The sequence below is a fragment of the Anolis sagrei genome, chromosome 4 (genome assembly GCF_037176765.1).
Source record: "Anolis sagrei isolate rAnoSag1 chromosome 4, rAnoSag1.mat, whole genome shotgun sequence".
In the NCBI taxonomy this organism is placed as follows: domain Eukaryota; kingdom Metazoa; phylum Chordata; class Lepidosauria; order Squamata; family Dactyloidae; genus Anolis; species Anolis sagrei.
This window is the reverse complement of record NC_090024.1, coordinates 247607542-247633032: the sequence shown is the minus strand read 5'-3', so window position 1 is coordinate 247633032 and position 25491 is coordinate 247607542. Positions and strand designations below refer to the sequence as shown.

Sequence of the window (25491 nt, the reverse complement as noted above, 5' to 3'; positions counted from 1 at the left end):
TCCTGGTGTTTCACCTGCATCTGTGGCTAATTGCATCTCCTCCTCCTGCAAGGCCCATGCACGGCACATGCACAATCACTGGGTTGCTGTCCAGCAGCATTCTCTCCTGATGTATCACCTGCGTCTGTGGCTAACGGCATCTTCTCCTCCTGCAAGGTTCATGCGCGGCACATGCAGAATCACTGGGTTGCTGTCCAGCAGCATTCTCTCCTGATGTTTCACCTGCATCTGTGGCTAATGGCATCTTCTCCTCCTGCAAAGCCCATGCGTGGCACATACAGAATCACTGGGTTGCTGTCCAGCAGCATTCTCTCCTGATGTTTCACCTGCGTCTGTGGCTAACGGCATCTTCTCCTCCTGCAAGGTTCATGCGTGGCACATACAGAATCACTGGGTTGCTGTCCAGCAGCATTCTCTCCTGATGTTTCACCTGCATCTGTGGCTAATGGCATCTTCTCCTCCTGCAAGGCCCATGCGCGGCACATGCACAATCACTGGGTTGCTGTCCAGCAGCATTCTCTCCTGATGTATCACCTGCGTCTGTGGCTAACGGCATCTTCTCCTCCTGCAAGGTTCATGCGCGGCACATGCAGAATCACTGGGTTGCTGTCCAGCAGCATTCTCTCCTGATGTTTCACCTGCGTCTGTGGCTAACGGCATCTTCTCCTCCTGCAAGGTTCATGCGTGGCACATACAGAATCACTGGGTTGCTGTCCAGCAGCATTCTCTCCTGATGTTTCACCTGCATCTGTGGCTAATGGCATCTTCTCCTCCTGCAAGGCCCATGCGCGGCACATGCACAATCACTGGGTTGCTGTCCAGCAGCATTCTCTCCTGGTGTTTCACCTGCATCTGTGGCTAATGGCATCTCCAGAGGTTCAGTTGCTACTGAGGCAAGTGGAGTGTGTATATAAAATAATATCTGTGGAATAATGTCCAGGGTCGGAGAATGAACTCTTGTCTGTATTGTCGAAGAATTTCATGGCCAGAATCATCGGGTTGCTGTATATTTTTCGGGCTGTATGGCCATGTTCCAGAAGCATTCTCCCCTGACATTTTGCCTGCATCTATCTCAGGCACCCTTCGAACTTCTGGGGATGCCTGCCATAGATGCAGGTGAAATGTCAACTTGAAGGTTACATGCGAACTTCCTGACTGTGAGAGCCATTCAGCAGTGGATCTCTGTGCCCCAAAGTGTGGCGGAGGCACCTTCTTTGGAGGCTTTTAAACAGAGGCTGGATGACCATCTGTTGGGGGTGCTTTGAACGCACGTCCACAGCTGCACAGTATACGGTAGACTCCCCACCCCACTTGCCTCATTAGCAACAGAACTTCTGAAGATGCCACTGGCCACAGATGCAGGCGAAAGGTCAGGAGAGAATGCTACTTGGCCATAGAGTGCAAAAAAACTCACAGCAACCCACTTGCCCAGCGCGTCCCAAAGAACACAAACACACCCAGAGGCAGGCACACCACACTTACCCACCGACATACACAACCTGCACCCCCTTTTCTACCGGAGGCAAATTGGGGGTCCCTATGGAGACTTCTTGTCCACAGCTAAACAGTATATGGTAGACTCCCCACCCCACTTGCCTCATTAGCAACAGAACTTCTGAAGATGCCACTGGCCACAGATGCAGGCGAAAGGTCAGGAGAGAATGCTACTTGGCCATAGAGTGCAAAAAAACTCACAGCAACCCACTTGCCCAGCGCTTCCCAAAGAACACAAACACACCCAGAAGCTGGCACACCCCACCCACCCACCCACACACACAACCTGCACCCCCTTTTCTACAAACTGGAGCCCAATGGGGAGCCCAGAAGTAACCGCGCACACAACAGCACACATATGCATGTGCACATGCACACAGAGACCCAGACCCTGGCCCAAATAGAGTTTGGGAATCATAGAATCCTAGAGTTGGAAGAAACTGGGTCCCAAACCGCCGTCCCCTTTGCCCCCCTGTAGAAAAGGGGGTGCAGGTTGTGTGCGTGTGTGTGGGTGTGTGTGTTGTGTGCCAGCTTCTGGGTGTGTTTGTGTTCTTTGGGAAGCGCTGGGCAAGTGGGTTGCTGTGAGCTTTTTGTGCTCTATGGCCATTTTTCCGGTAGCATTCTCTCCTGACGTTTCACCTGCATCTCTGGCCAATGGCTATGGCCATTTTTCCGGTAGCATTCTCTCCTGACGTTTCACCTGCATCTCTGGCCAATGGCTATGGCCATTTTTTCCGGTAGCATTCTCTCCTGACGTTTCACCTGCACCTCTGGCCAATGGCATCCAATTTCCCCTTGTGCCCCCCCCCCCCAAACTCCGTCCCCCTCATTATCTCTTCCGCTCCCGGCCCCCTCGTCGTCATCTGCTCGGGATTTATCTCCGGCACGTTTTCCATCGGGCTTTATTAGAAGTTATTAAAGGATGGAGCAGCTTCCACTGGTTCGCTCGTTAAATATTAATAGAGCATTTATAAAGCAATCCTTAATTTAAAGTGTTACCTTTAATCAAAGGCCCCGCGCTAACTGGGGGGGGGGGAAGCGAGGGGGGAGGGAGGGTGGTGTTTTGGACTGCAATTCCCACCATTCCTAACATCATGCCTGGGCCAACTTTGGCCCTCCCTCTAGGTGTTTTGGATTGCAACTCCCACAATTCCTGATATCATGCCTGGGCCAACTTTGGCCCTCCCTCCAGGTGTTTTGGATTGCAACTCCCACCATTCCTGACAGCAGACTTGAGCCAACTTTGGCCCTCCCTCCAGGTGTTTTGGACTGCAACTCCCACCATTCCAGACAGCAGACCTGAATCAACTTTGGCCCTCACTCCAGCTGTATTGGACTGCAACTACCACCATTCCTGACAGCAGATCTGAATCAACTTTGGCCCTCCCTTCAGGTGTTTTGGACTGCAACTCCCACCATCCCTGACAGCAGACCTGAATCAACTTTGGCCCTCCCTCCAGCTGTATTGGACTGCAACTCCCACCATTCCTGACAGCAGGCCTGGGCCAACGTCGGCTCACCCTCCAGGCATTTTGGACTGCAACTCCCAACATTCCTGACTGCAGACCTGGTCCAACTTTGGCCCTCCACCCAGGTGTTTTGTTGCAATTCCCACTATTCCTGACAGCAGACGAGCCAATTTTGGCCCTCCCTCCAGCTGTTTTGGATTGCAATTCCCACCATCCCTGACAGCAGGTCTGGGCCAACTCCGGCCTTCCCTCCATGTGTTTTGGACTGCAACTCCCACCATTTCTAACAGCAAACCTGGGCCACCTTCACTCTCCCTCCAGGTGTTTTGGATTGCAACTCCCACCTTTCCTAACAGTGGACCTGAGCCAACTTTGGCCTTCCCACCAGATGTTTTGGACTGCAACTCCCACCATTCCTGACACCATGCCTGGGCCAACTTTGGCACTCCCTCCAGGTGTTTTGGACTGCAACTCCCACCATTCCTGACATCATGCCTGGGCCAACTTTGGCCCTCCCTCCAGGTGTTTTGGATTGCAACTCCCACCATCCCTGACATCATGCCTGGGCCAACTTTGGCACTCCCTCCAGGTGTTTTGGACTGCAACTCCCAACATTCCTGACAACAGACTTGAGCCAACTTTGGTCCTTCCTCCAGGTGTTTTGGACTGCAACTCCCACCATTCCTGACATCATGCCTGGGCCAACTTTGGCCCTCCCTCCAGGTGTTTTGGACTGCAACTTCCACCATTCCTGACATCATGCCTGGGGCAACTTTGGCACTCCCTCCAGGTGTTTTGGACTGCAACTCCCACCATTCCTGACATCATGCCTGGGGCAACTTTGGCCCTCCCTCCAGGTGTTTTGGACTGCAACTCCCACCATTCCTGACACCATGCCTGGGCCAACTTTGGCCCTCCCTCCAGGTGTTTTGGACTGCAACTTCCACCATTCCTGACATCATGCCTGGGGCAACTTTGGCCCTCCCTCCAGGTGTTTTGGACTGCAACTCCCACCATTCCTGACACCATGCCTGGGCCAACTTTGGCCCTCCCTCCAGGTGTTTTGGACTGCAACTTCCACCATTCCTGACATCATGCCTGGGCCAACTTTGGCCCTCCCTCCAGGTGTTTTGGACTGCAACTCCCACCATTCCTGACATCATGCCTGGGGCAACTTTGGCCCTCCCTCCAGGTGTTTTGGACTGCAACTTCCACCATTCCTGACATCATGCCTGGGGCAACTTTGGCCCTCCCTCCAGGTGTTTTGGACTGCAACTCCCACCATTCCTGACACCATGCCTGGGCCAACTTTGGCCCTCCCTCCAGGTGTTTTGGACTGCAACTTCCACCATTCCTGACATCATGCCTGGGGCAACTTTGGCCCTCCCTCCAGGTGTTTTGGACTGCAACTCCCACCATTCCTGACACCATGCCTGGGCCAACTTTGGCCCTCCCTCCAGGTGTTTTGGACTGCAACTTCCACCATTCCTGACATCATGCCTGGGGCAACTTTGGCCCTCCCTCCAGGTGTTTTGGACTGCAACTCCCACCATTCCTGACACCATGCCTGGGGCAACTTTGGCCCTCCCTCCAGGTGTTTTGGACTGCAACTCCCACCATTCCTGACACCATGCCTGGGCCAACTTTGGCCCTCCCTCCAGGTGTTTTGGACTGCAACTCCCACCATTCCTGACATCATGCCTGGGGCAACTTTGGCCCTCCCTCCAGGTGTTTTGGACTGCAACTTCCACCATTCCTGACATCATGCCTGGGCCAACTTTGGCCCTCCCTCCAGGTGTTTTGGACTGCAACTCCCACCATTCCTGACACCATGCCTGGGCCAACTTTGGCCCTCCCTCCAGGTGTTTTGGACTGCAACTTCCACCATTCCTGACATCATGCCTGGGGCAACTTTGTCCCTCCCTCCAGGTGTTTTGGACTGCAACTCCCACCATTCCTGACACCATGCCTGGGCCAACTTTGGCCCTCCCTCCAGGTGTTTTGGACTGCAACTTCCACCATTCCTGACATCATGCCTGGGGCAACTTTGGCCCTCCCTCCAGGTGTTTTGGACTGCAACTCCCACCATTCCTGACACCATGCCTGGGGCAACTTTGGCCCTCCCTCCAGGTGTTTTGGACTGCAACTCCCACCATTCCTGACACCATGCCTGGGCCAACTTTGGCCCTCCCTCCAGGTGTTTTGGACTGCAACTCCCACCATTCCTGACATCATGCCTGGGGCAACTTTGGCCCTCCCTCCAGGTGTTTTGGACTGCAACTTCCACCATTCCTGACATCATGCCTGGGGCAACTTTGGCCCTCCCTCCAGGTGTTTTGGACTGCAACTCCCACCATTCCTGACACCATGCCTGGGCCAACTTTGGCCCTCCCTCCAGGTGTTTTGGACTGCAACTTCCACCATTCCTGACATCATGCCTGGGGCAACTTTGGCCCTCCCTCCAGGTGTTTTGGACTGCAACTCCCACCATTCCTGACACCATGCCTGGGCCAACTTTGGCCCTCCCTCCAGGTGTTTTGGACTGCAACTTCCACCATTCCTGACATCATGCCTGGGGCAACTTTGGCCCTCCCTCCAGGTGTTTTGGACTGCAACTCCCACCATTCCTGACACCATGCCTGGGGCAACTTTGGCCCTCCCTCCAGGTGTTTTGGACTGCAACTCCCACCATTCCTGACACCATGCCTGGGCCAACTTTGGCCCTCCCTCCAGGTGTTTTGGACTGCAACTCCCACCATTCCTGACATCATGCCTGGGGCAACTTTGGCCCTCCCTCCAGGTGTTTTGGACTGCAACTTCCACCATTCCTGACATCATGCCTGGGCCAACTTTGGCCCTCCCTCCAGGTGTTTTGGACTGCAACTCCCACCATTCCTGACACCATGCCTGGGCCAACTTTGGCCCTCCCTCCAGGTGTTTTGGACTGCAACTTCCACCATTCCTGACATCATGCCTGGGGCAACTTTGTCCCTCCCTCCAGGTGTTTTGGACTGCAACTCCCACCATTCCTGACACCATGCCTGGGCCAACTTTGGCCCTCCCTCCAGGTGTTTTGGACTGCAACTTCCACCATTCCTGACATCATGCCTGGGGCAACTTTGGCCCTCCCTCCAGGTGTTTTGGACTGCAACTCCCACCATTCCTGACACCATGCCTGGGGCAACTTTGGCCCTCCCTCCAGGTGTTTTGGACTGCAACTCCCACCATTCCTGACACCATGCCTGGGCCAACTTTGGCCCTCCCTCCAGGTGTTTTGGACTGCAACTCCCACCATTCCTGACATCATGCCTGGGGCAACTTTGGCCCTCCCTCCAGGTGTTTTGGACTGCAACTTCCACCATTCCTGACATCATGCCTGGGCCAACTTTGGCCCTCCCTCCAGGTGTTTTGGACTGCAACTCCCACCATTCCTGACACCATGCCTGGGCCAACTTTGGCCCTCCCTCCAGGTGTTTTGGACTGCAACTTCCACCATTCCTGACATCATGCCTGGGGCAACTTTGTCCCTCCCTCCAGGTGTTTTGGACTGCAACTCCCACCATTCCTGACACCATGCCTGGGCCAACTTTGGCCCTCCCTCCAGGTGTTTTGGACTGCAACTTCCACCATTCCTGACATCATGCCTGGGGCAACTTTGGCCCTCCCTCCAGGTGTTTTGGACTGCAACTCCCACCATTCCTGACACCATGCCTGGGCCAACTTTGGCCCTCCCTCCAGGTGTTTTGGACTGCAACTTCCACCATTCCTGACACCATGCCTGGGCCAACTTTGGCCCTCCCTCCAGGTGTTTTGGACTGCAACTTCCACCATTCCTGACATCATGCCTGGGGCAACTTTGTCCCTCCCTCCAGGTGTTTTGGACTGCAACTCCCACCATTCCTGACACCATGCCTGGGCCAACTTTGGCCCTCCCTCCAGGTGTTTTGGACTGCAACTTCCACCATTCCTGACATCATGCCTGGGGCAACTTTGTCCCTCCCTCCAGGTGTTTTGGACTGCAACTCCCACCATTCCTGACACCATGCCTGGGCCAACTTTGGCCCTCCCTCCAGGTGTTTTGGACTGCAACTTCCACCATTCCTGACATCATGCCTGGGGCAACTTTGGCCCTCCCTCCAGGTGTTTTGGACTGCAACTCCCACCATTCCTGACACCATGCCTGGGCCAACTTTGGCCCTCCCTCCAGGTGTTTTGGACTGCAACTTCCACCATTCCTGACACCATGCCTGGGCCAACTTTGGCCCTCCCTCCAGGTGTTTTGGACTGCAACTTCCACCATTCCTGACATCATGCCTGGGGCAACTTTGGCCCTCCCTCCAGGTGTTTTGGACTGCAACTCCCACCATTCCTGACACCATGCCTGGGCCAACTTTGGCCCTCCCTCCAGGTGTTTTGGACTGCAACTTCCACCATTCCTGACATCATGCCTGGGCCAACTTTGGCCCTCCCTCCAGGTGTTTTGGACTGCAACTCCCACCATTCCTGACACCATGCCTGGGCCAACTTTGGCCCTCCCTCCAGGTGTTTTGGACTGCAACTTCCACCATTCCTGACACCATGCCTGGGCCAACTTTGGCCCTCCCTCCAGGTGTTTTGGACTGCAACTTCCACCATTCCTGACATCATGCCTGGGGCAACTTTGGCCCTCCCTCCAGGTGTTTTGGACTGCAACTCCCACCATTCCTGACACCATGCCTGGGCCAACTTTGGCCCTCCCTCCAGGTGTTTTGGACTGCAACTTCCACCATTCCTGACATCATGCCTGGGGCAACTTTGGCCCTCCCTCCAGGTGTTTTGGACTGCAACTCCCACCATTCCTGACACCATGCCTGGGCCAACTTTGGCCCTCCCTCCAGGTGTTTTGGACTGCAACTTCCGCCATTCCTGACACCATGCCTGGGCCAACTTTGGCCCTCCCTCCAGGTGTTTTGGACTGCAACTTCCACCATTCCTGACATCATGCCTGGGGCAACTTTGGCCCTCCCTCCAAGTGTTTTGGACTGCAACTCCCACCATTCCTAACAGCCTACCGGCTGTTAGGAATGGTGGGAGTTACAGTCCAAAACACCTGGAGGGAGGGCCAAAGTTGGCCCAGGCCTGCCTCCTCTAGAGCAATGGTTCCTAACCTCTGGCCCTTCAGGGACTCCAACTCCCAGCATTCCCAGTCCCCTCACCTGTCTTGCTGTCCACCGTGAAGTGCTGCTCCCCTTCCAGGACGCTGTAGACCACCCTTGCACTGCTCCCGTAGGTGGGATCGTCCGCGTCGGAGGCCATCACCTGCATCACGGAAGTACCTACGTTTTGGGGAGACAGGTAGAAGGGGAGTCCATGAGTGAAGGTGCAGCAGCCCCCCATTTGCTCCAAATCCCAGATCCCACCCCCTTTGCCCACCAATTTAGATGGGCCAAAGCACAATGCACCCACCTGCACACACCTGCACCTGGCATTCGTTTGTGCATGTCTTGGACCCCAAAGGAAGCCAAGCATAGTGTGTGTGGGTGTGTATATGGGGTTGCTCCAGATCCCACTCCCTTTGCCCACCAATTTAGATGGGCCAAAGCACAATGCACCCCACCTGCACCCCACCTGTACCTGTATTTGGTTTGTGCATTTCTTGGATCCCAAAGGAAGCCATGCAAAGTGTGTGTGGGTGTGTATATGGGGTTGCTCCAGATCCCACCCCCTTTGCCCACCAATTTAGGTGGGCCAAAGCACACTGCACCCCACCTGCACCCCACCTGTACCTGTATTTGGTTTGTGCATTTCTTGGACCCCAAAGGAAGCCATGCAAAGAGTGTGTAGGTGTGTATATGGGGTTGCTCCAGATCCCACCCCCTTTGCCACCAATTTAGATGGGCCAAAGCACACTGCACCCCACCTGCGCCCCACCTGCACCTGGCTTTGGTTTGTGCATTTCTTGGATCCCAAAGGAAGCCATGCAAAGTATGTGTGGGTGTGTATATGGGGTTGCTTCAGATCCCACCCCCTTTGCCCACCAATTTAGATGGGCCAAAGCACAATGCACCCACCTGCACACACCTGCACCTGCCTTTGGTTTGTGATTTCTTGGATCCCAAAGGAAGCCATGCAAAGTGCGTGTGGGTGTGTATATGGGGTTCCTCCAGATCCCACCCCCTTTGCCCACCAATTTAGATGGGCCAAAGCACAATGCACCCACCTGCACACACCTGCACCTGTCTTTGCTTTGTGCATTTCTTGGACCCCAAAGGAAGCCATGCAAAGTGTGTGTGGGTGTGTATATGGGCTTGCTCCAGATCCCACCCCCTTTGCCTACTAATATAGGTGGTCCAAAGCACACTGCACCCCACCTGCACCCCACCTGTACCTGTATTTGGTTTGTGCATTTCTTGGATCCCAAAGGAAGCCATGCAAAGTGTGTGTGGGTGTGTATATGGGGTTGCTCCAGATCCCACCCCCTTTGCCCACCAATTCAGGTGGGCCAAAGCACACTGCACCCCACCTGCACCCCACCTGTACCTGTATTTGGTTTGTGCATTTCTTGGATCCCAAAGGAAGCCATGCAAAGAGTGTGTAGGTGTGTATATGGGGTTGCTCCAGATCCCACCCCCTTTGCCCACCAATTTAGGTGGGCCAAAGCACAATGCACCCACCTGCACACACCTGCACCTGCCTTTGGTTTGTGCATTTCTTGGATCCCAAAGGAAGCCATGCAAAGTGTGTGTGGGTGTGTATATGGGGTTGCTCCAGATCCCACCCCCTTTGCCCACCAATTTAGGTGGGCCAAAGCACAATGCACCCACCTGCACACACCTGCACCTGCCTTTGGTTTGTGCATTTCTTGGATCCCAAAGGAAGCCATGCAAAGTGTGTGTGGGTGTGTATATGGGGTTGCTCCAGATCCCACCCCCTTTGCCCACCAATTTAGATGGGCCAAAGCACACTGCACCCACCTGCACCTCACCCGTACCTGCCTTTGGTTTGTGCATTTCTTGGATCCCAAAGGAAGCCATGCAAAGTGTGTGTGGGTGTGTATATGGGGTTGCTCCAGATCCCACCCCATTTGCCCACCAATTTAGATGGGCCAAAGCACAATGCACCCCACCTGCACACACCTGCACCTGTCTTTGCTTTGGCCATTTCTTGGATCCCGAAGGAAGCCATGCAAAGTGTGTGTGGGTGTGTATATGGGGTTGCTCCAGATCCCACCCCCTTTGTCCCCCAATTTAGATGGGCCAAAGCACACTGCACCCACCTTCACCCCACCTGTACCTGGCTTTGGTTTTTGCATGTCTTGGACCCCAAAGGAAGCCATGCAAAGTGTGTGTGGGTGTGTATATGGGGTTCCTCCAGATCCCACCCACTTTGCCCACCAATTTAGGTGGGCCAAAGCACAGTGCACCCCACCTGCACCCCACCTGTACCTGCCTTTGGTTTGTGCATTTCTTGGATCCCAAAGGAAGCCATGCAAAGTATGTATGGGTGTGTATATGGGGTTGCTCCAGATCCCACCCCCTTTGCCCACCAATTTAGATGGGCCAAAGTACACTGCTCCCACCTGCACACACCTGCACCTGCCTTTGGTTTGTGCATGTCTTGGACCCCAAAGGAAGCCATGCAAAGTGTGTGTGGGTGTGTATATGGGGTTGCTCCAGATCCCACCCCCTTTGCCCACCAATTTAGATGGGCCAAAGCACACTGCACACACCTGCACACACCTGCACCTGCCTTTGCTTTGGGCATTTCTTGGACCCCAAAGGAAGCCATGCAAAGTGTGTGTGGGTGTGTCTATGGGGTTGCTCCAGATCCCACCCCCTTTGCCCACCAATTTAGATGGGCCAAAGTACACTGCACCCACCTGCACACACCTGCACCTGCCTTTGGTTTGTGCATTTCTTGGATCCCAAAGGAAGCCATGCAAAGTGTGTGTGGGTGTGTATATGGGGTTGCTCCAGATCCCACCCCCTTTGCCCACCAATTTAGATGGGCCAAAGTACACTGCTCCCACCTGCACACACCTGCACCTGCCTTTGGTTTGTGCATGTCTTGGACCCCAAAGGAAGCCATGCAAAGTGCGTGTGGGTGTGTATATGGGGTTCCTCCAGATCCCACCCCCTTTGCCCACCAATTTAGATGGGCCAAAGCACAATGCACCCACCTGCACACACCTGCACCTGTCTTTGCTTTGTGCATTTCTTGGACCCCAAAGGAAGCCATGCAAAGTGTGTGTGGGTGTGTATATGGGCTTGCTCCAGATCCCACCCCCTTTGCCTACTAATATAGGTGGTCCAAAGCACACTGCACCCCACCTGCACCCCACCTGTACCTGTATTTGGTTTGTGCATTTCTTGGATCCCAAAGGAAGCCATGCAAAGTGTGTGTGGGTGTGTATATGGGGTTGCTCCAGATCCCACCCCCTTTGCCCACCAATTCAGGTGGGCCAAAGCACACTGCACCCCACCTGCACCCCACCTGTACCTGTATTTGGTTTGTGCATTTCTTGGATCCCAAAGGAAGCCATGCAAAGAGTGTGTAGGTGTGTATATGGGGTTGCTCCAGATCCCACCCCCTTTGCCCACCAATTTAGGTGGGCCAAAGCACAATGCACCCACCTGCACACACCTGCACCTGCCTTTGGTTTGTGCATTTCTTGGATCCCAAAGGAAGCCATGCAAAGTGTGTGTGGGTGTGTATATGGGGTTGCTCCAGATCCCACCCCCTTTGCCCACCAATTTAGGTGGGCCAAAGCACAATGCACCCACCTGCACACACCTGCACCTGCCTTTGGTTTGTGCATTTCTTGGATCCCAAAGGAAGCCATGCAAAGTGTGTGTGGGTGTGTATATGGGGTTGCTCCAGATCCCACCCCCTTTGCCCACCAATTTAGATGGGCCAAAGCACACTGCACCCACCTGCACCTCACCCGTACCTGCCTTTGGTTTGTGCATTTCTTGGATCCCAAAGGAAGCCATGCAAAGTGTGTGTGGGTGTGTATATGGGGTTGCTCCAGATCCCACCCCATTTGCCCACCAATTTAGATGGGCCAAAGCACAATGCACCCCACCTGCACACACCTGCACCTGTCTTTGCTTTGGCCATTTCTTGGATCCCGAAGGAAGCCATGCAAAGTGTGTGTGGGTGTGTATATGGGGTTGCTCCAGATCCCACCCCCTTTGTCCCCCAATTTAGATGGGCCAAAGCACACTGCACCCACCTTCACCCCACCTGTACCTGGCTTTGGTTTTTGCATGTCTTGGACCCCAAAGGAAGCCATGCAAAGTGTGTGTGGGTGTGTATATGGGGTTCCTCCAGATCCCACCCACTTTGCCCACCAATTTAGGTGGGCCAAAGCACAGTGCACCCCACCTGCACCCCACCTGTACCTGCCTTTGGTTTGTGCATTTCTTGGATCCCAAAGGAAGCCATGCAAAGTATGTATGGGTGTGTATATGGGGTTGCTCCAGATCCCACCCCCTTTGCCCACCAATTTAGATGGGCCAAAGTACACTGCTCCCACCTGCACACACCTGCACCTGCCTTTGGTTTGTGCATGTCTTGGACCCCAAAGGAAGCCATGCAAAGTGTGTGTGGGTGTGTATATGGGGTTGCTCCAGATCCCACCCCCTTTGCCCACCAATTTAGATGGGCCAAAGTACACTGCACCCACCTGCACACACCTGCACCTGCCTTTGGTTTGTGCATTTCTTGGATCCCAAAGGAAGCCATGCAAAGTGTGTGTGGGTGTGTATATGGGGTTGCTCCAGATCCCACCCCCTTTGCCCACCAATTTAGATGGGCCAAAGTACACTGCTCCCACCTGCACACACCTGCACCTGCCTTTGGTTTGTGCATGTCTTGGACCCCAAAGGAAGCCATGCAAAGTGTGTGTGGGTGTGTATATGGGGTTGCTCCAGATCCCACCCCCTTTGCCCACCAATTTAGATGGGCCAAAGCACACTGCACACACCTGCACACACCTGCACCTGCCTTTGCTTTGGGCATTTCTTGGACCCCAAAGGAAGCCATGCAAAGTGTGTGTGGGTGTGTCTATGGGGTTGCTCCAGATCCCACCCCCTTTGCCCACCAATTTAGATGGGCCAAAGTACACTGCACCCACCTGCACACACCTGCACCTGCCTTTGGTTTGTGCATTTCTTGGATCCCAAAGGAAGCCATGCAAAGTGTGTGTGGGTGTGTATATGGGGTTGCTCCAGATCCCACCCCCTTTGCCCACCAATTTAGATGGGCCAAAGCACAATGCACACACCTGCACACACCTGCACACACCTGCACCTGTCTTTGCTTTGGGCATTTCTTGGATTCCAAAGGAAGCCATGCAAAGTGCATGTGGGTGTGTATATGGGGGGGGGTCTTCCCTCCCTCCTTCTGCCCCCCCTCCCCACCCAGACAGAGTCCGGCCTCGGCATGCTCCCCACGTCGCAGGGCACAAAGAGTACAAATTGGATAAAAGTCCATCAAACGGCTGCAATTAAGTTATTGATTTTCCACGCCGCCTCATTAAACCGGGTGCCTCGCTCCGGCTGCCCCCTGATGGGCCTAATTTGACATCATGTTCAATTTGGCAAAAGGGGGGCACAAGGCATGCGGGGGGGGGGCGTATAGGTGGGGGGTTGCAGAAGAGGCAGGAGAGGGCAAAGGGACCCCATCTCCAAGGAAAGGGGGTCCATCCCCATGTGGCTCCCTCCGAGACCCCCAACTTTGGGGAAAGGGACCCCCCCCCAAGGAGACATAACGGCTGGCAAAGGGTGTATCTGCACCCCCCCCCCCCCAAAGGCTTCTCACTTAATTCCCCGGAGGAAAACCCAATTGGTTTTCATCGCCTCAGTAAAATGCAAAGCAGGAGGAAGGAAAATGAGAAAAGCAGGCAGCAGCCGGGATTGAAGCAGTCCACTGCATCCAAATTAAGGGAGGAGGGGGCTGGGAGAGTGCCAAAGTGGGGAGGGCTGCCCCACCTTGCCTCGGAACAGAGACCCCCCCCCCCCACTTGCTTCCTAAGGACAAGAGAAGCACAGCCCCAAACCCAGGTGAGGGGTCAGCCCTTGGCAATGCCAATGCAACCAAGGTCCCCTCCAGCGTGTCACACCCTCTCTGCATTGCTGTGAGTTTTCCAGGCTGTACGGCCATCTTCCAGAAGCATTCTCTCCTGACAGGCATCCTCACAGGTTGTGAGGTCTGTTGGAAACGAGGCAAGTGGGGTTTATGCACCTGTGGAATGATGTCCAGGGTGGGAGAAAGACAGAACTCTTATCTCATTGCAACATGCACATTTTCCTCAAGCAGTATCTCTATTTACCATGGTCCTGGTAGCAGACACCATGGTACCAGAGGTTCCCAGAAGACATCATGGCTCTGTTTCACCATTGCCTCACCACCAGTTACTTTCAGTGGGACAATGAATTCTACGAACAGAAAGATGGAGTAGCTATGGGGAGCCCTCTCAGCCCGGTCATAGCTAACTTCTACATGGAACACTTTGAAAAACAAGCCCTGGAAACAGCAACCAAAAAGCCCACGATATGGTTCAGAGATGTGGATGACACTTTCATGGAGCCATGGAGAAGAAGAACTCAACAGGTTCCTGGACCATCTCAACAGCATCCACCCAAACATATGGTTCAGAGATGTGGATGACACCTTCACCATTTGGAGCCATGGAGAAGAAGAACTCAACAGGTTCCTGGACCATCTCAACAGCATCCACCCAAACATATGGTTCAGAAATGTGGATGACACCTTCACCATTTGGAGCCATGGAGAAGAAGAACTCAACAGGTTCCTGGACCATCTCAACAGCATCCACCCAAACATATGGTTCAGAAATGTGGATGACACCTTCACCATTTGGAGCCATGGAGAAGAAGAACTCAACAGGTTCCTGGACCATCTCAACAGCATCCACCCAAACATATGGTTCAGAAATGTGGATGACACCTTCACCATTTGGAGCCATGGAGAAGAAGAACTCAACAGGTTCCTGGACCATCTCAACAGCATCCACCCAAACATATGGTTCAGAGATGTGGATGACACCTTCACCATTTGGAGAAGAAGAGCTCAACAGGTTCCTGGACCATCTCAACAGCATCCACCCAAACATATGGTTCAGAAATGTGGATGACACCTTCACCATTTGGAGCCATGGAGAAGAACTCAACAGGTTCCTGGACCATCTCAACAGCATCCACCCAAACATATGGTTCAGAAATGTGGATGACACCTTCACCATTTGGAGCCATGGAGAAGAAGAACTCAACAGGTTCCTGGACCATCTCAACAGCATCCACCCAAACATATGGTTCAGAAATGTGGATGACACCTTCACCATTTGGAGCCATGGAGAAGAAGAACTCAACAGGTTCCTGGACCATCTCAACAGCATCCACCCAAACATATGGTTCAGAAATGTGGATGACACCTTCACCATTTGGAGAAGAAGAGCTCAACAGGTTCCTGGACCATCTCAACAGCATCCACCCAAACATATGGTTCAGAAATGTGGATGACACCTTCACCATTTGGAGCCATGGAGAAGAACTCAACAGGTTCCTGGACCATCTCAACAGCATCCACCCAAACATATGGTTCAGAAATGTGGATGACACCTTCACCATTTGGAGCCATGGAGAAGAACTCAACAGGTTCCTGGACCATCTCAACAGCATCCACACAAACATCCAGTTCACCACGGAAAAGAAAATGAAGGAAGACTGCCTTTTCTAGATGTCCTAGTCATCCGCAAACCAGATCCACAATTGGGTCACACCGTCTACAGAAAACCCACACACACACAGAGATATCTACATCAAAACTCCAACCATCACCCAAACCATCACAAAAGAAGCACCATTAAAGCCTTGGCAGACCGTGCAAAAAGAATCTGCGCAGCCCACCTCCTCCAAGATGGACTGAACCCCCTCAACTGGGCTCTCCAGGCCAATGGAGACTCCACCTCAGACATCAGAAGAGCTGCAAGACCACCGAGAACAAGCCACGAGAGTCAAGATGAAGATCCACCCAAAGGAAAAGTGTTCCTGCCAGACATCAAGGGAACCCCTGACCGCAGAGGGAAGCTGATGAGGAAACACAACGTACAAACAATCTCCAGACCCACCAAGAAAATCCAACAAATGCTACGTTCAGCAAAGGACAAGAGGGACCCTCCCACCTCTGCAGGAGTCTACCATTGTATACCATGCAGCTGTGGACAAGTCTACAGAGGGACCACCAAACGCAGCAGCAGCATTGCCCAGACACGAATCCAGGAACATGAAAGGCACTGCAGACTCCTTCAACCAGGGAAGTCAGCCATAGCAGAGCACCTGATGAACCGGCCTGGACACAGCATTTTATTTGAGAACACAGAAATGCTGGACCACTCTCACAACCACCATATCGGGCTACACAGAGAAGCCATTGAAATCCACAAGAAGCATGTGGACAATGTCAACAGAAAGGAAGAAACCATGAAAATGAACAAAATCTGGCTACCAGTATTAAAAACACTCTAAAATTACAACAGCAAAACAACAGAGAGGAAACAACCAGGCACATCTTAACACCTCTCAGCAAGAGATTTTCCCAGGCTCGGGCAGGCCTTCAAATGCTAATGACGGTAGTCAGTTGAAACATTCACACCTAGCTCCAGCAGAGAAGAGCTCTTTGTCCCACCCCAGCCATTCCACAGATATATAAACCCATTGTCCTACTTCCAACAGACCTCACTACCTCTGAGGATGCTTGCCATAGATGCAGGCGAAGCGTCAGGAGAGAATGCCTCTAGACCATGGCTCTATAGCCCGAAAAAACCCACAAGAACCCACAAAAACCCACGGCAGTGGGAGACCTGGGCCTCCATCCTCAGCAGAAAGAGGGTCCAAAAGGACTCCCAGACTCTTGACCAACGAGGACGGGCGTAGCGCCTCTCCATCCAGGGTAGGCAGCTGGATGTCCCACTGCCCGGTCGACCCAGCCATTGGATCTCTGTCTTTGCTGGATTCACCCTCAACCTGCTGGCACGCAGCCATCCAGTAACAGCCTCGAGGCACTGATGGAAACAATCGGGGACAGAGTCCGGTTGGCCTTCCATCTTCAGCACCAGCTGAGTGTCATCGGCGTACTGGTCACACTCCAGCCCAAAACCTCGAACCAGCTGAGCAAGTGGTCGCATAGAGATGTTAAACAAGAGAGGGGAGAGAATCCCCCCCCCCCCCCGAGGAACCCCACAAGAGAGAGAGAGGGGACCTCTCAGAGACCAGGCCTCCCCTCTCCACTCGCTGTCCACGGTTGTGAAGGAAGGAGGGGAGCCTTTCATGGCTGGAATCTGGGTTGTTATAGATTTTTTGGGGCTATAAAGCCATGTGGGCGTTTTGGGTATTTGTGCCAAATTTGGTCCAGTGAATGAAAATCCTCCAGATCAGACATTACGATTCATAACAGGAGCAAAAAGATACAGAATGGGGGACAGTGCCTGGCTCGAGAGCAGTACGTGTGAAAAAGATCTTGGAGTCCTCGTGAACAACAAGTTAAACATGAGCCAACAATGTGATGTGGCGGCAAAAAAAGCCAATGGGATTTTGGCCTGCATCAAGAGGAGCATAGTGTCTAGATCTAGGGAAGTCATGCTCCCCATGCTCTATTCCGCTTTGGTTAGACCACACCTGGAATATTGTGTCCAATTCTGGGCACCACAATTCAAGAGAGATATTGACAAGCTGGAATGTGTCCAGAGGAGGGCGACTCAAAGGATCAAGGGTCTGGAGAACAAGCCCTATGAGGAGCGGCTTAAGGAGCTGGGCATGTTTAGCCTGAAGAAGAGAAGGCTGAGAGGAGACATGATGAGGGCCATGTATAAATATGTGAGAGGAAGCCACAGGGAGGAGGAGGGAGCAAGCTTGTTTTCTGCTTCCCTGGAGGCGCAAGAGAGGAATGGCTTCAAACTACAGGAAAGGAGATTCCATCTGAACACGAGGAAGAACTTCCTGACTGTGAGAGCTGTTCAGCAGTGGAACTCTCTGCCCTGGAGTGTGGTGGAGGCTCCTTCTTTGGAAGCTTTTAAGCAGAGGCTGGATGGCCATCTGTCAAGGGTGATTTGAATGCAATATTCCTGCTTCTTGGCAGAATGGGGTTGGACTGGATGGCCCATGAGGTCTCTTCCAACTCTTTGATTCTATGATTCTATGATTCTATGAAGCCACAGGGAGGAGGAGGGAGCAAGCTTCCTTTCTGCTTCCTTGGAGACTAGAACACAGAACAATGGCTTCAAATACAAGAGAGGAGATTCCACCTGAAGATGAGGAAGAACTTCCTGACTGTGAGAGCCGTTCAGCAGTGGAACTCTCTGCCCTGGAGTGTGATGGAGGCTCCTTCTTTGGAAGTGTTTAAACAGAGGCTGGATGGCCATCTGTCAGGGGTGCTTTGAATGCAACATTCCTGCTTCTTGGCAGAATGGGGTTGGACTGGATGATGGCCCAGGAGGTCTCTTCCAACTCTTCGATTCTAGGATTCTATGATTCTATAACTTCCTGACTGTGAGAGCCGTTCAGCAGTGGAACTCTCTGCCCCGGAGGGAGTGTGGTGGAGGCTCCTTCTTTGGAAGCTTTTAAGCAGAGGCTGGATGGCCATCTGTCAGGGGTGCTTTGAATGCAATATTCCTGCTTCTTGGCAGAATGGGGTTGGACTGGATGATGGCCCAGGAGGTCTCTTCCCACTCTTGGATTCTAGGATTCTATGATCTCAGCCATGCATGCAGAGAGAGAGGGAGCCAAGGCTAAGAGGGTCCCAGCCCCTTTGCAATCCCATGGGTCTCACTCCCTCCCCACCCCACAGCTTGGGTGCCTCCTGAGGCGCATGGGCCAGACCAATGAGGCTGCAAGAGGCCAGCCTGGCTCCTCCGCAGGACCTTTTGGAGGCCAGCGTGGTTCGGCTCTTCCTCCAGAGAGGGTTTAGCCTTCGCTTGGCAAGGATTTGCTCCACGTGAAGGAGCTTCCTCTCTCTCTCTCTCTCTCTCTCTCTCTGATCGCAATCAATAAGAGGGATTTAGAGGAAACCCCAAAGAAAGGGGAGGCGGGCAGAGGGAAAGTCTCCGCTGGTGCTCTTCAGAGAGAGCGAGAGGCCGGAGCAGAAATGCCACCCTCACGGCCACACCGTCCCTCGCTCTTCCACGGCAAGTGGGGACCCCCCCCCCCCCCGCCCCACACATTTGGAGCACTGAATGAGGAAGGAAGAAGGCGCCATCAGGCCAACGAGCTGGGGCCACACCTTGGAATCACAGAATCCTACAGTTGGAGGGCACCCCAAAGGCCATCCAATCCAGTCCCCTTCTGCTAGGCAGGAAGACCATACAACCCCTCCCAAGAGATGGCCATCCAGCCTCTGTTTAAATGCATATTGTGGGATGGAGTCTTGGAGCATGCAAGAAATCGGTTAGTGTGTGTGTCAACTGTAAAATAAGCTGCATGTAGCTGGGCATGTTTAGCCTGAAGAAGAGAAGGCTGAGAGGAGATATGATGAGGGCCATGTATAAATATGTGAGAGGAAGCCACAGGGAGGAGGAGGGAGCAAGCTTCCTTTCTGCTTCCCTGGAGACTAGGACGCAATGGAACCATGGCTTCAAACTACAAGAGAGGAGATTCCATCTGAACACGAGGAACTGCTTGTTCCCTTTCTGTTTGGGGTGGCCCTCAGGAAAGTTGACCAAGACTGTGGGAGGCACTCATGCCTGTGGATTGTATGACCAGCCATCTGGCTTCTCCCCAGTTGCCCTTTCTTCGTCCAACTTTTGCCCCCTGAAAGGGCCCGCCTGCCTCCCCAGAACCTGTCATTGTAGCAACTGATTCCCAAAAGGAAGAGAAACATTCACCGCTACCAATAATAATTGCAGAAACTGTTATTGTTCTGGTATTATCTTGTTGCGTTCCACAATGCACAGCCTGCAAATGCCATGCCATATGCCCAGAGAGAGAAAGAGAGAGAGACTGGCATTTGAAATGCAGGCTGGGAAGATGGAGGGGCAAGAGGGTGGACAGTGGTCAGCCAGAACAGGGTCAGGAGCAGGCATGGGCAAACTTGGGCCCTCCCTTCAGGTTTTGGACTCGTAACTCCCACCATTCCTCACAGCCTCAAGCCCTTTCCTTTCCCACCTGTGTGTTTGTTTTGAAGTCTAGGCTAGGTACTTCAACCAGCAGCAACTGTCATTGCTGAAGCTCATTCACTCTACTGCTAGCACTAGAACAGGTATGAGCAAACTTGGGTCCTCCAGGTGTTTTGGACTTCAACTCCCACCATTCCTGGCCTCAGGCCCCTTCCTTTCCACCCTGTATGTTTGTTTAGAAGGCTAGGCTAGGTACTTCAGCCAGCAGAAACTGTCACTGCTGAAGCTCATGCACTCTACTGCTAGCACTAGAACACACATGAGCAAATTTGGGCCTTCCAAGTGTTTTGGACTTCAACTCCCACCATTCCTCACAGCCTTGGGACCTTTCTTTTCTCTCCCTATGAGAGTGTTTGTTTTGAAGGCGAGGCTAGGTACTTCAGCTAGAAACAACTGTAAATGCTGAAGTTCATTCATAGAATCCAAGAATCATAGAGTTGGAAGAGACCTCATGGCCCATCCAGTCCAAACCCTGCCAAGAAGCAGGAAAATTGCATTCAAACCACCCCTGACAGATGGCCATCCAGCCTCTGTTTAAGAACTTCCAAAGAAGGAGCCTCCACCACACTCTGGGGCAGAGAGTTCCATTGCTGAACAGCTCTCACAGTCAGGAAGTTAATTCACTCAACTGTTGGCACTAGAACAGCCATGGACAAATTTGGCCCCCTCCAGGGGTTTTGGACTGCAACTCCCACCATTCCTCACAGCCTCAGACCCTTTCCTTTCCCCCCTATGAGAGTGTTTGTTTTGAAGGCAAGGCTAGGTACTTCAGCCAGCAGTAGCTGTAATTGCTGAAGCTCATTCACTCGACTGCTAGCACTAGAAGAGGCATGGACAAATCTGGGCCCTCTGGGTGTTTTGGACTGCAACTCCCACCATTCCTAACAGCCTCAGACCCTTTCTTTTCCCCCCTATGACAGTGTTTGTTTTGAAGGTGAGCACCAACTGTAATTACTTTTGTCCTTCTTTTGGGGCTGCAACTGTAATTGCTGAAGCTCATTCACCCTACTGCTGGCACAAGAACAGGCATGAGCAAACTTGAGCGCTCTGGGTGTTTTGGACTCCAACTCCCACCATTCCTAACAGCCTTAGGCCCTTTCCTTTCCCCCCTCAGTCTGAGGCTGTTAGAAATGGGAAGACCAAAGGATGGGCCAGTCTCCTACGGCCCCTCTCTCGGCATCCTGACCCATAGAATCCTAGAATCCTAGAATCAAAGAGTTGGAAGAGACCTCCTGGGCCATCCAGTCCAACCCCATTCTGCCAAGAAGCAGGAATATTGCATTCAAATCACCCCTGACAGATGGCCATCCAGCCTCTGTTTAAAAGCTTCCAAGGAAGGAGCCTCCACCACACTCCGGAGACCTTCCCTTCTGCTGGAGATCCTTCACAGAGCAGAAGGGGGTTGGACTGGATGGCCTCTGGGTGCCCCTTCCTACTCTGGGATCCTGTGCCTCTGGTGCCCTAGATGATGCCCCCCATCTGAAGAAGGGCGATGAGGATCTGGAAGCCCTGCGGATGGCGGCTCTTCCCTCCCCGATTGCCAAGTGCGGAGGCGGCACCGGGGGCCGCCTGCCCAGATGAAATTGCTTTACACGGCTTTACACGGTTTTATTGACTGTCCCTTGCCCTGGGAGCGCCAGGTATAAATATTGTAATAAACAAGACATGAATAATAAATAAGCCTCAGCCACAGAGAAGAAGAGCGGCAGCAGCGGAAGAATTAAGGGAGGGAGGGAGGAACGAAGGGAGTCCGTGGGGAAAGATGGGGAGGGGTCCAAGGTCCATGGGGCTCAGCCCAGACCCCACAGGGAGACCCCAAGGGCCAGTGAGAGGGGCTTTTCAGTGGAAGGGGGTGACTTACTTGGGGGTCAGGGGTGTGTGGGGCGGCATGGGGCTCAGCCCAGACCCCACAGGGGAACCCCAAGGGTCAGTGGAAGGGTCTTTCAATGGGAGGGGTGACTTACTTGGGGGTCAGGTGTGTGTGGGGCGGGATGGGGCTCAGCCCAGACCCCACAGGGGGACCCCAAGGGCCAGTGGGAGGGGCTTTTCTGTGGGGGGGGGGTGACTTACTTGGGGGTCAGGTGTGTGTGGGCGGCAAGGGGCTCAGCCCAGACCCCACAGGGGGACCCCAAGGGCCAGTGGGAGTGGTCTTTCAGTGGGGGAGGGGTGACTTACTTGGGGGTCAGGTGTGTGTGGGCGGCAAGGGGCTCAGCCCAGACCACACAGGGGGACCCCAAGGGCCAGTGGGAGTGGTCTTTCAGTGGGGGGGGGGGTGACTTACTTGGGGGTCAGGTGTGTATGGGCGGCAAGGAGCTAAGCCCAGACGCCACAGGGGGACCCCAAGGGCCAGTGGGAGGGGTCTTTCAGTGGGGGGGATGGACTTACTTGTGGGTCAGGTGAGTGTGGGGTGGCAAGGGGCTCAGCCCAGACCCCACAGGGGGACCCCAAGGGCCAGTGAGAGGGGTCTTTCAGTGGGGGGGGGGTGACTTACTTGGGGGTCAGGTGTGTGTGGGGCGGCATGGGGCTCAGCCCAGACCCCACAGGGGACCCCAAGGGCCAGTGGGAGGGGTCTTTCAGTGGGGGGGTGACTTACTATGGGGTCAGGTGTGTGTGGGGCGGCATACATGGCACAAAGCAATTAAAACATACAGAACGTATTAAAATACGGACACAACAATTATGAAGCAATTCCATCCTTTGTGCCCTGATCATGAAAATCATATGGGTGCTTAAGGAGGGAGACCACCTTTGGGTCAAGCAGCCCCCTCCCCAAATCACTGTCAGGCTAAACAAGGGAGGGGGCTGCACTTCAGTCCCATGCCTTCTAGGGAAGGGGAACCCCCCATCCCTAAAAGTGGGCATCCCAGGGCAGGGAGGGTCTTCCTATTGCATTTGGGGCTTCTCTAGGGGGTTTCGAGCCCCTCCCGCCCCCACCCCCTTTTCTGGCGGCTGTTAACTCCGCCGCGGCCTCTTAATTGGCGGAATGGGCCGCTTTCATGCCGGCGAAGCGCACCCCGCCCGCCGCCTCTGATCTCCAATTTGGCTCCAGCGCCGAGCCTTTGATCCGCTATGTTCGGGCCCCCCCCTGCGCCCCCTCCCCTGGTAATTGTCAGCCAGCGACGCCGCTGCTTTCAAAGCATCACAAGCAGAGGAAGGAGCGGAAAGGGAGGGAAGGGAGGCTGGGGTCTCTCTCCAGGCAGACGCCAATAGAGCAGGCACCCCTCTTTCCTTTTTGGGGGGGGGGGGGTAAGAGAGGAGGGGGCTCAGGGCTGGCACCATCCAATGAAGGTCAAAGGGGAAGGGAGGTTGCCCAGGAGTGGCACTCTGTGCATGCTTAAGGAGCATCCTCTTTGCCGTCCATGAACAAATGGTTGGATTCCTCCCAGGAGGTACCATAGAACCCTATAGTTGGAAGGGACCCCCAAAGGCCATCCAGACCACCCCCTTTCTGCCAATAAGAAAAGCACAACCCAAACCTTCCCAACAGATGGCTTATTGTATTGTCGAAGGCTTTCATGGCCGGAATCACTCAGTTCTTGTGGGTTTTTTCGGGCTATATGGCCATGTTCTAGAGGCATTTCTCCTGACGTTTCACCTGCATCTATGGCAAGCATCCTCAGACCTCTGAGGAAGCCTGCCATAGATGCAGGCGAAACGTCAGGAGAAATGGCTCTAGAACATGGCCATATAGCCCGAAAAAACCCACAAGAACTGAGATGGCTTATTTATCGTGTCATCCGCAACCAGAACATTGTATGACATTTCTAACAGGACAAAACAAACAAACAGATTAAAAAAAACACACATTTTGCAAACTTGGTAGCTGATTCAATGTCCTTTGACCAGTCTCTGGCCCCTTGGAGTGCCTCTGGTGTTGCCGCAAGAATGTCCTCCCTTGTGCATGTGGCAGGGCTCAGGTTGCATTGCAGCAGGTGGTCAGGGGTTGGCTCTTCTCCCCACTCGCATGTCGTGGACTCCACTTTGTGGCCCCATTTCTTCAGGTTGGCTCTGCATCTCGTGGTGCCCGAGCGAAGTCTGTTCAGTGCCTTCCAAGTCGCCCAGTCCTCTGTGTGCCCAGGGGGGAGTCTCTCATTGGGTATCAGCCACGGATTGAGGTGCCGGGTTTGAGCCTGCCACTTTTGGACTCTCGCTTGCTGAGAGGGGCTCAGGCCAGACCGCACAGGGGGACCCCAAGGGCCAGTGGGAGGGGTCTTTCAGTGGGGGGGTGACTTACTTGGGAGTCAGGTGTGTGTGGGTGGCAAGGGGCTCAGCCCAGACCCCACAGGGGGACCCCAAGGGCCAGTGGGAGGGGTCTTTCAGTGGGGGAGGTGTGACTTACTTGGAGGTCAAGTGTGTGTGGGTGGCAAGGGGCTCAGCCCAGACCCCAGCGGGTGTTCCAGCGGGTGTCTCTGTAGATCTAAGAAAACTATTTTTTGATTTAAGTCATTGATGTGCTGGCTGATACCCAAACAAGGGATGAGCTGGAGATGTCTCTGCCTTGGTCCTTTCACTATTGGCTGCTACTTCCCGGCGGATGTCAGGTGGTGCAATACCGGCTAAGCAGTGTAATTTCTCCAGTGGTGTGGGGCGCAGACACCCCGTGATAATGCGGTATGTCTCATTAAGAGCCACATCCACTGTTTGAGCGTGGTGAGATGTGTTCCACACTGGGCATGCGTACTCAGCAGCAGAGTAGCACAGCGCAAGGGCAGATGTCTTCACTGTGTCTGGTTGTGATCCCCAGGTTGTGCCAGTCAGCTTTCGTATGATATTGTTTCTAGCAACCACAGATGGCTGTCCAGGCACTTCTCCTGCCAGCTGGACAAGGAAGCCTCCCCCTGCAACGATAGACCTTCTTGCAGCAACACCAGAGGCACTCCAAGGGGCCAACTACAGCTCAAAGGACATTTGATAGAATACCAAGCTTGCAAACTTTGTGTTTTGTTTGTTTGTTTGTTAAAAATGCAATGCAACTGTTTGGTTTGCTCCTGACACGATAAATAAATAAGAGATGAAGAATGAGATGTACCAACTATAGTTTTGTACAGTGACCCCAATAGGCTCTCATGCTAAGGGACAGAGAGAGGAGCCCACCCTCTGTATCCCCTTCTATCCCTCTGAAGCAAACAGCCTGTCCTCTTCCCTTTGGTTCTTAGAATCATAGAATCATAGAATCAAAGAGTTGGAAGAGACCTCCTGGGCCATCCAGTCCAACCCCATTCTGCCAAGAAGCAGGAATATTGCATTCAAATCACCCCTGACAGATGGCCATCCAGCCTCTGTTTAAAAGCTTCCAAAGAAGGAGCCTCCACCACACTCCCTCCGGGGCAGAGAGTTCCACTGCTGAACAGTTCTCAC

The 25491-nt window shown here is 53.5% G+C and overlaps 1 protein-coding gene across 1 annotated transcript in view; it reads right to left on the bottom strand.

The window, feature by feature from the left end:
* Positions 1-25491, bottom strand: part of LOC132772942 (cadherin-22) — a 161060-nt gene that overhangs the window by 26381 nt on the left and 109188 nt on the right. Inside the window, exon 5 of the mRNA XM_067468327.1 lies at positions 8159-8278. Coding sequence (XP_067324428.1) covers positions 8159-8278 — 120 coding nt within the window. The remainder of the gene's footprint in view (positions 1-8158; positions 8279-25491) is intronic.